Source organism: Zeus faber (assembly GCF_960531495.2).
Source record: "Zeus faber genome assembly, chromosome: 19".
NCBI lineage: Eukaryota > Metazoa > Chordata > Actinopteri > Zeiformes > Zeidae > Zeus > Zeus faber.
In genome coordinates, this window is record NC_137206.1 from 7,277,821 (window position 1) to 7,291,999 (window position 14,179).

General features: G+C 45.0%; 1 protein-coding gene across 1 annotated transcript in view; it reads right to left on the bottom strand.

Annotated features, from left to right (window-relative positions):
• cubn (cubilin (intrinsic factor-cobalamin receptor)) overlaps window positions 1-14,179 on the bottom strand; it is a gene marked incomplete at both ends in the record, with an annotated part of 68,031 nt that overhangs the window by 13,305 nt on the left and 40,547 nt on the right. Inside the window, 16 exons of the mRNA XM_080020085.1 lie at window positions 755-942; window positions 1,490-1,715; window positions 1,927-2,048; window positions 2,146-2,295; window positions 3,191-3,394; window positions 4,198-4,369; window positions 5,233-5,417; window positions 6,336-6,476; window positions 6,613-6,822; window positions 7,641-7,819; window positions 8,194-8,368; window positions 8,903-9,074; window positions 9,893-10,083; window positions 11,902-12,048; window positions 12,587-12,784; window positions 14,050-14,179. The exon at window positions 14,050-14,179 is cut by the window's right edge and continues 63 nt beyond it. Coding sequence (XP_079876211.1) covers window positions 755-942; window positions 1,490-1,715; window positions 1,927-2,048; window positions 2,146-2,295; window positions 3,191-3,394; window positions 4,198-4,369; window positions 5,233-5,417; window positions 6,336-6,476; window positions 6,613-6,822; window positions 7,641-7,819; window positions 8,194-8,368; window positions 8,903-9,074; window positions 9,893-10,083; window positions 11,902-12,048; window positions 12,587-12,784; window positions 14,050-14,179 — 2,790 coding nt within the window. The remainder of the gene's footprint in view (window positions 1-754; window positions 943-1,489; window positions 1,716-1,926; window positions 2,049-2,145; window positions 2,296-3,190; window positions 3,395-4,197; window positions 4,370-5,232; window positions 5,418-6,335; window positions 6,477-6,612; window positions 6,823-7,640; window positions 7,820-8,193; window positions 8,369-8,902; window positions 9,075-9,892; window positions 10,084-11,901; window positions 12,049-12,586; window positions 12,785-14,049) is intronic.

Sequence of the window (14,179 nt, forward strand, 5' to 3'; positions counted from 1 at the left end):
CGGTAATCCACGCCACGGCGGTCGATGGGGATTCCATCTCGTGTACATAAATCTCAGCGCCGATCTGCTGAGCTCAGTGCAGTAAACATGCGTGGGTACGACTTCCCGGCTGTGCTGCAAATCTCAGAGCCACGTGTGAATGACTTTGAGAGTTATTATGAGAGTGACACAGCCAGTGAGTATTGGAAACAACATCATTTTTAATTTGGAGTATTTATTTTTATTTTGACATATATACTGTATATATATAGATTTTTTTGGTTTGTTTTACTTACATATAAATGACTACTTCTGTTTGGGGATGAATAAAGTACCTATCTATATATCTATATATTGTATAAACAGTATATATACATATAAATCTAAACATATGAATCATCATGTTTTCATTATCCGTTGCTGCCTCGGACCACAGGATGACCACCACTGGTATAGACTCTATATTCTCTATCTATATGACCACCACTGGTATAGACTCTATATTCTCTATCCAGGTGACCACCACTGGTATGGAGTCTATATTCTCTATCTATATGACCACCACTGGTATAGACTCTATATTCTCTATCTATATGACCACCACTGGTATAGACTCTATATTCTCTATCTATATGACCACCACTGGTATGGACTCTATATTCTCTATCTAGATGAGCACCACTGGTATAGACTCTATATTCTCTATCTATATGACCACCACTGGTATGGACTCTATATTCTCTATCTAGATGACCACCCCCGCTCCGTCCTGTACCTTCACGTAGCTGCTCTGGCAGTTCCCGCTGGCATCCGGGATCTGGAAGTCTCCCTGGAAGCTCATCTCCAGGTGGTTGCCCTCATGGGCGACGATTTGCCAGGAGCACTCCGCGTTGGCAGGGAAGTTCTGCGGGTAATTGGGCGAGCGGATGTTGCCCGCGTCGGCGTGGATCACCCCACCACAGCCTGGAAGAACACCAGGAAAGAAGCTAGGGTTAAAGACTTGTGTAAATTATAATAATGTCTAATTATAATAGCTCCATCCATAATGACCCTTTTTTCCTCAGAGATTGGGATTAAATTCAAATTTCTGACTCAAAACTATTGATTCTGAAGTTCTCCATTTGAAAAAACTAAAAGCTATAATATAGCCTTCTTTATCGATCTCCAGAAGTGTGCGCGTGCCCAAAACTACCTTAAAGGTGGTAATATATACACATGTAGAAACAGTGCAATCTTGTAATAATGTAATATATTTTTTAAACAACAGCCATGATGGCATTTGTGCGAAACATGTTGTAAATCAGTTTTAAAAAATGTGGTGGGGAATCTGACAATTGTGTAGAAATTTTGCTTACTTCTTATCACCAGAGGTCTAATTTCCTCATCAAAAAAGGCAAATAGCAGAACATCCGTACATCACCTCTGACCTTCCCGTCCGCCTGCTTCCTCCATTTAACTGAGCAAATCATTTAACTATCGCTAGTTGTGATCTGCGATGTTGGTAAACCACCTGAGGAGTCTGCGGACCAGGAGGCCACAAAGCCCCCCCTGGACACACTGTGGTCAGCCAGGAAGACCACCGCCAGCTTGTTGGACCCCGACTGGACGGTTCCCGGAGAGTTGGTCCCACAGTACTGGCCGATGATTGGCGAGCCGGGGGAGCCCCCGTTGAAGATGGTGACAGAGTCCCAGCCACACGAGCTGTGGGGCTCCAGGTTGAAGAAGGTGAAGGTCAGCTGGTGGCGGCCGGAGGAAACACAAGGCGGCACGGATGTTAAAAGCTTTGAGGTGGAAGAGGGCTTTTGATCGAAAGGTCCCTGGTCTCTAACTCCAGTCGAGCCGCCCAGTTTGAAGAACGTGAAGACTCATGAAGAGGAGCGATGTTACACTTGACGGTCGCCCGTAGCGAGGATCTGGGGAGAATACAGTGTGCCAAGGCAGACTCACAGTGATGGTATGGCCCTGGGGGGCCTCCAGGAGCCAGGCGCAGCGGCTGGGGCCTGGGTAGATGTCGGGGTAGTTGGGACTGGCTATCACACCTCCCTCTCCGGTCTGCCAACCGCCACACTCTGGGAGGTGCAGGGAAAACGAAACACCCTCAACAAGTATTCAGCGTGGAACGGTGACGGCTGATATCCTGACGCTAACGCTGTGTGGCATCCTCACCTGAAAACATGTACCTGGCCCTGAAGCCCAGATCCCCCTCGGCGCTGTCCGTCTGGAAGTGGATCCAAAGCTCCGGGGTGAAGACCACGATGGGCAGCCGGGGCGTCCTCTGGCCACAGAACTTTCCGAGCAGCTCGCCGTTATAGTCTCCTGCACGGAAGAGCAGTGCATGAGCTCAATTTACACCACACCAGTCTATTGTGGTCCCTCTGGTTTCCAACACCACGGTGAAAACGATGCCACTACGGATGGTGGCCCCTGCCTCAACGAACAAACACATAAACAGACAAAGTTGTTTGTTTTTTTTAGGAATTAGCAATTTGTTTATTGTTTATTTAATTACTACAGATAATCATTTCCCTAGTTATTCAATGTTTGCAATAATTTATTGCTCAATTTACCTCAATTGTGTATTTACATATTTTGTATTAAATAAATGATATATGCTTTTTCTGTACTTTTATGATTCTGCACTTGGACATTTCTGTATTATTAATCTCACTGTCGTCCACTATTATAAGTGTCTATTTCCAACCATGCTGGATTAAATTTACATTTCCCTCGTGAAAGCGATACTGGAAATGTTTTATGACGTTATGATTTTGTGGTGTGAGGGTGGTGTGGTTGAAGCGGCCACACCTGTCTTGGGTCTCGGTAGTCGGGCCCGGGATCAGAGGTGGCTGTACGCCTGTTGCCCGTACCGCTGTGTTTATAACATCTCCGACTATGTCTCTGTGTCGGAGGGCCCTGAAAACGCAACCCAGGTGGCGTGTGGCAGTTGGAACTGCTACAGATTTGAATTACAAAACCAAAGGGGAATATCGCTGCTTTTCAATGATTGCGTTTGTTTCTTAAGGACTGTTCAAGGGCCTCAGCACAAACTGAGCTCATTTCAAGGTGTTCCAGTACTTCATTTTTGGCGAAGCACTCCAAGCACCTCAAAGACCTAGTCAGAACCCTGTTTCAAGGTATTTCAGCTTCCGCGGTACCCGAACACGCACTCCATTCGAAACGCTCGCTGGGATAACCGAGCTGGGAGGCTCACCGAGGCGGAATTGGAGGTAGTCGGACTCGCAGGTCTGGTGGTTCTCCAGGTGGAGGTCCTCGATAAGCACCACGATGGAGGAGTTGACGTGCTGCGGGTTCCTGATCAGCCACTCGCAGTTGAGGTTGTTGCTGTAGTTGGACACCAGGTAACCTGGCGAGGTGAGGTTACCGCCGGCCGGGTTGTTCAGAATGCCGCCGCACTCTGTGCCCGTGGGGAATACATCCAACGTCAGAAGGTTGAAATGGATGGACAAAGTAAATACGACGGTCTTCTGATCGTAAGAGGATATGAAGTGGATGATGAATGCCTGATACGTTTCTTTCTATCGTTTGGATTCCACTTCATCTCCGATTCTGCCTTGATTTTGATGTTGGCCCTTGTGTTTATTTTTTGATATTACTCATCAGAATCAGAATCGGTTTTTTTTCGCCAGGGAAGTTCACATATACTAGGAATTTGTTCTGGCGAGGTTTGGTGCGTTTCTCCACGTACAATTTGAATAAAATAAATAAATAAATAAATACGGTGAACAGTCTGGAGGAAAAAAAGTGAAGTAAAAATTTTTTTTTAACAAAAAATAAATAAAGAATTGTTAAATATATACAAACAGGCAAAAAATACAAAAAAAAAATTAAAACAGAAGTTTTTCAGATATATCAAAATATAGATAATATACAAAAATACCATACTATTCACAGGATAATTTATCGTTATGGGTTTATAGATTATAAGTTGGAAATGTGAATTATTACTATCAGCCCCTTGATAAAGAATGTTATGATGAAATGGGTGAGAAAAGGACAGCTGGGATGCCACACCAAGTTGTTGAACAACATGGTTTTAAATGTAATACTCATTTGGGAGTGTGTCATCTGCATAGAGGAGAAGCATTTTCAAAACGACTTTTTGCACCTGAGACAAAACGGCAAAATGAACCGCCTGAACCGCAAGAAAAAGCAGGAATACCTATCAAGTGGGCGTAACCAAAAAACATGGCGTCTGACCTGCGGCCTCGTAGGTGGAGTAGCCGGCGGTGAAGCCTCCGTTGGACACGGACGCGTCGGTGCGGAACACCACCGTCACGGTGTTGCTGGAGGAGCGGACCTGCGTGCCGGCCGGCACCGTGCCGCAGTACCGCCTCAGCCGGGGCGCGTCTGCCGCCAGCCCGTTGAGGACCTGAGGCGACGACGAGGCGGAGGCGGGAGGGAAAGAGGGGAGGCGCGTTGGAGGGCCGTAGGCGGAAGCGGGCGCTTACGGCTTCGATCGCAACGGAATGTAAAATGAGTCAGATGCGGAAAGGATGGCGATGTATGCTTCCCACGCTGGAGAATCTAAGAACCCTGTTTCGTTACATTGGGCGGTGGAAGAAGTACAAAGACACGCAAACACAAAACGACTCCTAAACATCGCATGTTGGCGCTTCTACTTCAATGTACTTAAAGTATTAAAAGTAAAAGGTACTGGTCATGTTCAGTTTTTTTCTGCAGATGCGTGCTCAGCGTATCCTGATGTGTCTTTGTTTTTCATTGCTGTAAGTATCAATCCTGATTTATAGAATGCATATGGCTATAAATTAATATATTCAACTAAATATACACTAATATAATTCCAGATTAAAAAAACAAACAACTAAAGTAACACAACTTTGTTAGAAATATAGTAAAAAGTAAAGATATTTTCTTTGAAAACGTAGTGGAGTGAGGGTCTTAAGTAAGTACAGATACTAGAAAAAAAAAATACATTTAGGTAGTACTTCGGCCCGTTTACTACTTTCCATCACTGAAAACACTACATTGAAATATAAAGTACGCTGTCATACCGAAACGGTAGTTTTCAAATAAGAACTGTGACCTCAGACTGTGAGACTCATTTTGATGATGGCCCCCTGCAGCGCTCATTTAGAGAACAGTGTTGTGTGTCCATGATTTGGTAACGTTACGACACTCAAGACAACGCACGCAAATATGAAGTCTCTCGCACGTCGACTCTGGGTCGACTGAGTCGGGGTGTTCAATATGGCGAGCTGGGCGGTTACTCACGTCAACGTAGTCATAGTTGCACGTGCCGCCGGACCCTTCCAGGCGCAAGTCGTTGATGGTGAGCGTGACCCTTCTCCCCGGCGCCGCGACAATCTCCCATCGACAGAGACGGCTGTGCGGGTAGAGGTTGGGGTAGTTGGGGGAAGAGATTGTTCCGGAAGGAGCGTTCAGCACCCCTCCACACACTGTTAGGAGAAGGAGCACAAATGAATGGATAGAAAAATTTATTTTGCCGGTGATGGAATTCAAACATGCTGTTTGGGAGGTGAAAAATATGACCAGTTCTGCTTTCTTCCCACTTCTGAAAATACTCGTGGTTCGCATATTTTTATTATTGAAATTTCAATTACAATAATAATAATAATAATAATAATAATAATAATAATAATAATAAAAATAATGCTAAGATGATTTAAAAAATAATAATAAATTAAAAATATAATGATAATAATAATAATAATAATAATAATAATAAAAATAATAATAATAATAACAACAACAATAACAACAATAATAATAATAATAATAATTATAATAATAATAAAAATAATTATCATTATTATTATCATCAGTAATAATAATAATATATATATATATATTTTTTTTTACATCTTTTAAATCATCTTGCTCTCACTTGGATACTGTCTATCTACCTCCGCTAGTCTGTGCAAACCTTGGCTTTATTGTGATTTTGTAGGTTGTTTTTTTTTGTTTCAAATATGGGATGGTTTTCAATTTCCTTCAGTGACCTAATGACTCTCTATTCAGCATTGAGACGACAAATATATAAGAAAAGAAATGATGTTGTGCGGACGTTCACCAAATCTACAATGAGCCCATGAAATGTAATAACGTTACGTTCAGCTGCTTTTCAATGGACTCCTTTCAGCAAGTTTTCATATTTACAAGACCATTTCAACGTTCACGTGAAGGATACATACTAAATGATACGACAAGGTCGACCCAAATCGTCAAATTCATCCTGAATGGGATGCCAGCGCATTTCAGGATCACACACACATACACGCAACGACCCGTTTCAAGTTACATACATCGCTTATGGAGCATTTATTTTCCCCCACGTTGACTTTGAACAGACCTACCTTCCACACTGGCTTCAAAAGACAGAGCGAAGCCGGGCCCGTTGACCGCGGCATCGCTGACAAACTTCACATAGGCAAAGCTGTCTCCGGTGTCCATGGGAGCAGGGGGGCTGCTGCCACAGTGTCTGCCCAGAAGACGTCCTGGAAGAAAAAACAAAAACACATTGAAAAAAAATAAAAATAAAATAAAATAAAAAGGGCGGGACAATTTAGAAACGTCGGCAAAGGCAGAGGCGGGTCTTTTAAAGCAGTTGAAATGCAGAGGGCGACGCCCCACCTGAGGCGTTGTACTCCCGGATCTCCACATAGTCGGCGTTGCAGTTGGGGCTGGCCTGCAGGTTGAGGGCCCCGTAGGTGAGGGTGAGGTAGTGCCCCGTGGGACCCTGCAGGTACCATTCACAGCTGGAGCTGTCGGGGTAGTTGGCGGCGGGGTAGCCGGGGCTCTTCACGATGCCGCTTTGGCCGATGTAGGTTCCGCCGCACGTGGCTGGGAGAGAGAGAGAGAGAGAGAGAGAGAGACGGTAGAGTTAGGTTTCTACTCTGTGGAGGACAAGCAACTCGGTGCGTCTTGGTGTAGAAATGTCGGCGCGGGCTGCACGGGTGGATAATTCTGGGGCCGGAAAAAGGAAAAGGTCCTCCATTTTATGCACTGAGCCGTCTGAGTTGACCTGTTAGCCAGAGCTCTGGGTTGAAAATGAAGTGGCTGGGGTGGTCTTCAACTCTCCGAACTTGGTCGGTAGTTGTTGTAGTTGTTGTTGTTTTTTGAATTTAATTCATTTGTTCATATTCATATGAAATTATTTTTGTATTTGAAGCTGCTGATTCATTTTCTGGGGTTTTTTTGCATTTGTGTTGCATGCTGTTACAACTATGATTGCCTTTCGCCCATTTTTCCCAGATTGGAGTATCAGATGGATGGATGGATAGATAGAAAAAACAATATTATATCATTATTATTATTATTATTACTCACAGTTAACTGTACACAATAAAATGCGACAGGATAACAGAAAATAATCAAATTATCTCAATGAAGGGAGGAAAAATCAAATGTAAGTCCGCGTGTGTCTCTGGGGCTGCAGAGCTGAGCGTCATAGTGAGTGTGTAACCATGTGTAAGTGTGTTACCACGTCTCATGGAATCCACAGTTGTTTTTGACAAACAACAGATTTTAGCGTTATTGAACGGGTCAGACGTGGGGACACCCTGCACCCCAGAGCGAACGTCTGCGTGGCCGCCACATGCACCGGATCTGCCAATCAACGGGCTCCTCCCGACAACAAGCGCGCGCCCGCCTCGTCTCACCGATGGAGTACTTGACCTTGAATCCCTTGTGGGTGACGCTGGTGTCGGTGCGGAACCTCAGGAACATGGAGGAGCCGGTGGAAAGCTGGGTGGAGGGCCGCGTGGCGCCGCAGAGCCTCGCGATGGGGTCGGCCTCCGACGTGGCCCCGTCGCGCAGCTCCAAGTAGTCGTACAGACAGCTGGGGCGGGGGGGGATATGGGAGAAACTCATTGAAAGGTGAAAGTCGACGCGGTACATTTTCTCTCTGTGCGCATGAACTTGGTGCTCACTAAAGGCTTCTGCCAGTTGCAGAACATCGCCATTCTGATGTTTATTCAGAACGGGGACCGTGTTTTTTCGGCTGCATCCTGAATTACACCACTCTGAGAAAAATCAGGTCGGAGAGAACGCCTGCCGGTTACATCATAGCTTTTGGTTCTGCAAAATGTATATTCTTGGCCCAACTCTGGCGCTCTCCATCCCATGTTCCCACCACTGAAAACATGGATCCGTTTTTAAAAACCATCTATTTTTTTTTTTTCCCTGTTTCATTTTTCAGGTGCATGTCTCTACCTGGATGTAGGCTCAATGTAGAAGTCGTCCTCAAAGTCCAGCTTGACGGCCTCCCCGTTGGGCACGGTGACGACCCAGATGCAGTCAATGTTCTGGGGGTAGTTCTGCGGGTAGTTGGGCGAGGTGATGTAGCCCGGGGGGTCGGAGTCGCTCAACTCGATGGCCCCGCCGCAAGCTGCGGGGACGTGGCGGGAAAGAGGGGGCGTTTAGACTGCGAACCTGTAACCTTCACCCCAACTAGGTGTCAAGAGAGTGAAGCCCAAATACTTTTTGAAGAGCAAATCATTTAATCATTTAATAAAATCACAGGTAAGTATTATAGTTGAGTAAGTACTATGTAGTTGGTGCAGGGAAGAAGTTTTCCCAAATATTAGAGCGAATTAGGTTATGAATCCCATGCTGCTATGAATGGTTATCACAGCAGTTTCTAAGCGAAGCACAAGGATTTGAGGACATTAAAGGTGTGAAAGAGTAAGGGTTCATCTAGAATCCGTAAGGGCGGCCGGCATTAGGTTTTCACGGTGGGCTTGGTGTTCTGCCACATCTGAAATGTCGGGTCTAATGCGAAAGAACCCCAAAGAATTCAATGTCGACACAAATTAATAAGACGCCCAAGTCGAAAGCAAACGTCATGAATTCAAAATCTGATTTTGAATTTCGGACGCCTACAATTTTTTTTTCCCAAAGGCCTACGGAGGGGAGCCCTTACCCAGGCTGTGGGCCTCAAAGGTCAGCCTGAAGCCGCCGGCCTCGTCGGAGCCGTCGGAGACGAAGCGGACGTGCAGGTGGCTGTCGGTGGTCTGGACGACGGAGGGGGGCCTGGCGCCGCACAGGCGGCCCCCCGCCAGTGGCGGCGCCGACCCATCCGGACCGTTCCTCAGCTACGGAAGAGGCGGCGGCGGCGGCGGTGGGGCGCGAGAGACGGGCCAGGGACGAAGATGAAAGAAGGCGTGTGGAAAAGGGGGGAGAGGAGAGAGTGATGGCGGAGGGGGGAGCCAGAGCGGGGGTCAGATAAAAGGAATGGGGGGGGGGGGGGGGGGTTGAGAAGCATATGGGGAGGATCAAAGAAGGGTTGATGGACGGCAACAACGAACGGGGGGGGAAGAAAGGAGAGTAGAGGAGGGGGGGGGCGGGGGGGGCGGGGGGGGGAGGGAGGAGGGCGAGGTGTTTTATTACAATCAATAAAACTCGGACGTTGCGACCGGGACCTGAGGTAAAACAGGAATAGTCGGACGCCTGAAGACAAAAAATATATTTTACAAAAATATCAGGATCGATACGAGGTTTCTTCAGTGATACTTTTGCAAATAAAAAAAAATTAAAAATTGGTTTGTAATCGGAAACATGGAGTAAAAAGTCCCTGGCTTTCAAATGAATAACCTTGTAATATAAAGATTATTGAAATAAAAAAAAAAAAAAAAAAAAAAAAAAGGAAACTAGCTTGTGTGTCGCAAGATCAAAATTGCAACCAATTCATCAAATTCATCGGTTCCAGCCTGAACACCGATTCCGCCTCCGTCAGAACCAGCTCAAGTCTTATACTGAAGCTGAGAACCGTTAGTAGCGATGAGAGGTTGGACTCGGACTACACGGAGAATCCCGCCGTCACGCTGCGGGTCGGGATCTAAAATCTCTGTCTGGAACCGTTTTTTGCATAGAACTGCCATCACCCTTTGGCGTCGGTGCCGCGGCGCCGTACCTCCACGTAGTCGCCCGTGCTGCACCTGTCTCCGAAGCCCTGCACCTGGAACGGGCTCTGGAAGCCGACCGAGATGCGGAAGCCGGAGGTCACCATCACGTGCCAGCCGCAGTCCAGGCCGGCGGGGTAGTTTTGGGGGTAACGGGGGCTGCTGAGGACTCCCCTGTCCGTGTGCAGGAGACCCCCGCAACCTGAAAACGAGGCGCACGGGTTACCTCGCGCTGACTTTGAAGACCACATTTAATTCAAAGGGTATTTTATTCAGGGTATTTTCATGAAAACATTAGAGAAAAATACAAAGAAGTACAAATGCAGTGTATTCTATTGTATTATATTCAAAGGTGCAATACCAATAATGTATGTGTTTAGTAATTAGGGGTCCAGCCCGCAGCGATGGAACTCTGTTGTTTTTGTTTGGATTTTAATATTTTCAATCTTGTTGTCGTTTTTCGGGCTAAAAGTATCTGAAGCACGCCAACCGCAGTTTGGACCGACACGGTCATTCCTCGTTAGAACCGCAATGTTTCAGACATCAGACGCTGTTCGAACACGATCAATATCGATGTGCGTTTGGAGCAGAAATTTGTGACACTCTGTCGTGAATTGACCAGAAGTAGAAGGCTGGAGGTTGAGGCGATTCGAGTAGTCTCAAGAGCGGGGCACTTTGTGACATCATCATCAGAGGTTATGCGAGTCCAAGCTCCGTCTCTCGAAAGTCGTCAGCATCGAGCAACTTGCATGGACTACACGGTGTTTGCTACGCGTAGACAGACGGCCTGCGTTTAAACGTGCTGCGTTAAATGAAAACTCGGAAAACTGTAACTCATGCTGCTCGGTCACAGAAGGCCTTTGCAGGAATAGACCCTTCCTTTTGTGTCCGTGCTGACGTGACGTAAGTGCACGGTGACTGGTCCAGACATAAGTCCGCGGTGAATAGTCAAACACATGAGGAAGATGTATTTTTCATGTGAAAATATCACATGAAAAATAAGATAGTATACACAATTTATCTCCAAATCATTAAATTGACGTAAAAAAAACCCAGAAAAAAACAGCGTCCCTCCACCCCGACCTTGCAGTGGACACGGCGGACTCGGACTGACCCTCGATCACGGCAGGTTTTCCAACATCGCAGAGCGAGAGGAGAACGCAGTGGATGACTGTTACAGCACCGTAAAAACCTTGTATCCCGGTCTGGTCATATATCAGAATCTGAGAGTAGAGCCGTGTTCCCCAAAGGCATCACTGTGAGTTATAACGATGACAAACCCTAGTTTACAGCCACATGCAGAAGGCTGCTTTTTGTAACTTGTGCTGCATTTCGCAGAACCCGGAAAACTGTAATACTTACCTAAAACGACTAAACTGGAGCCCATGCATTTCTGCCTGCAGCTATATTTATTATTATTATTATTATTATTATTATTAATCTTATTATTATTATTATTATTATTATTATTATTATTATTATTATTATAGTAGTAGTTCGCTGTTTATCAAATACGTATTAATATGTATTAAAATATTTATAAATATCTATAAATAAATATTTATAAATATTATTAATGAATTGTGTATACAGCAATATATATATTATAACTCAATCAAATATTTGTATTGCACCATATTATTATATTATATCTACATTTATTTAGCATGTTTTATTAATTAAATATTGACAAAATACTATGTTTAATCTTGATTCATTATAAAAGGCAGGCATATCCATAATTGTTCATCAAAAGCTAGCTAGCTGTTTGGTTTTTTTCAGAAACTGCATAGGGTCAATGACAGTGTATTGTGTTACAGTTTAATGGCAACAGTATGCCTGAGGCAAGCTCTTCCCGTCAGCACAGATGGCTGCCAACTACACACCAGAGGGATTAGTGAGAAGAAGAAAAGCCCAGTATGGACCCTGGTCGCTGACCGCAAGTCGTTCAGTGCAGTGTGTTCTGAGCCGATATTTCGGGGGAAGGTTAGAAGGTCAGAGGTCTTGAAGGCTGACTGACCTCTGGTGTAGGAGGCGTTGAAGCCGCGGCCACTCACGCTGCTGTCGGAGGTGAAGCGCAGGAACATGGCGTCCCCCGTGGAGTGGACGGGCCCGGGCAGCTCCCTGCCGCACAGGGTGGCCAGCAGCGGGGATAGGTTGGTGTCCCCTGGGGGGTGGTGGAGGTGGAGGAACACACTTTGGAAATGTAGCACCATTCTGCCATCGCCGCTCATACAATGAAATGTCAAAGAGTTCTAAAACCTTTTTCCGATACAAACACAATTATTTATGACCTCATCCTGGGGAAAAATTCAAGGCCCTTTCTTCTCATGATCATTCGTTTCCGCTGCGATATCTGCCGCACACTAGTAGTACTGGGTAAAATACGGTTACTGTTCCAACGCTTGGAATGCGCAAAATAACTTTTATATATGATATTTAATCTTTTTTATTATTATTAATATTACTTATATTACAATTACTTAATAATACAAGTAGTAATTATATTCTCATACAATGAATACAATGCATAACATAATGCATAACACATAAGCTAAGAATAAATATGATCAAATATTTCTAGTTTATATATAATATATATATAATAATTTATATATATATATATATATATATATATGGGAAAATAGTATTCCAGTTTCCCACACAGATTTCCAACCTTGAAATGGTCAATCAAAAGGTTTTACCGTCTCGGATGACGAGGCTGTCGAAGTAGCAGGTGGGATAGTCCTCCATGTCCAGCGACAGCAGGTTGAGCTCCACCGTGGAGTCGGGCGAGCGGATCACCCAGGTGCACTCCAGGTTGGGGGCGTAGCTGTCCGGCCAGCCGGGGGAGAAGAGGAAGCGGGGGGCGCCCTCGGGTACCAGAACCCCGCCGCAGGCTCCTTGAGGCGACATTAAACCAGGGAGGTCTCAGGAAATATGAACACACCTGAGAATTCTGTTTGGATTCTTATGACAGTATCCCTATTATTATTATTATTATTATTATTATTATTATTATTATTATTATTATAACAATTATTATTATTTTAATTGATTTTTTATTTTTTGGATGGGGGGGTTGATGAACAATGCTAGTGTCAAGGTTTATTCTGGCATTAAAAAATGAAATTCAACAACTTTCAAGTACCTATCGAGCACATTTTTTTGCATTTCAATGACTTAATCTCGGTCTCATTGTCTCATTGTGTAATTGTATTATTATATCTATTATAAATATAATAAATATAATATATCTATACATCTATTATTAATCTCATTGTCACCTACTATTATAAGTGTCTTTCCGTGCTGGATTAAACGTATATAATGAATTCAAATATATATTTTTTTTCCTGGGAATGATCTATGCCGTAAAAGCGGTTCTGGAAAATGTTTTATTGCGTTACGAGTTAAATGACAAATCCAGGAGGAATATCACAGGTTTTCAATGAGCGCGTTCAAGGACTTTTCAAGCTCTTCAGCACAACAGGGGCTATTTTCAAGGTATTCCCCGTGCTTACATTTCAGAGGGTGAAATTCAATCACTTCAAGCACCTCAAAGACCTGGTAAGAAGCCTGTAGTGTGTCTTGATTTCAACCCCCACATAGCTTGTATTTCCGTGTTGTAATAGAATGCAGTAATATCGGCATCAGAATGAGTTTATTCCACCACGTCCATTTCCATGTACTGGCACATACGTAGACTTTCCCCGATATTACTCGACAAGACAATGGGAGAGTAAAATAGAGGAAGTGAAGTGGAAGAGCACAAAAAAAAAAACATGCCGGGCAAGGCCAAATGCTCGTTCTTGTTCGTTTTTTTTCCGTCATCGAAGAACAGTTGGGGTTGCCCCCACTGCCCCGTCGGCCGGATGATACAACAATCCTCAATACTGGGTCAGTTTAAAAGTCTCCGATGCCAGCCGGGCTGACTAGCGGTGATCCAAAAATCAAGTTAAAAACACCAGATTTCCTTTAGGACGGCACTTCCTGTGGCCCAAAGTTTGTCTTACCGCGACTGAGCTGGTCAAACCGGCGAAAGCCCCCGAATCTGCTGGCAAAACTATTGAATTCATACACGTTCATGGAATAATTTACCTTCTGCACATTTCTACTGGAAAGAAGGAACGCTGCAGCGGAATTGTAACGAACGGTTGACTCTGACCTGGTGCGATGGTGGGGGGCGGCCCCGAGTCCTGGACGGCAACCCACTCCACCAGGAACCCCCGGCCCCCGACCACCACGTCCGACTTGAACTCCAGCGTCACGGTGCTGCCGGCGCTGCGCACGGGGGG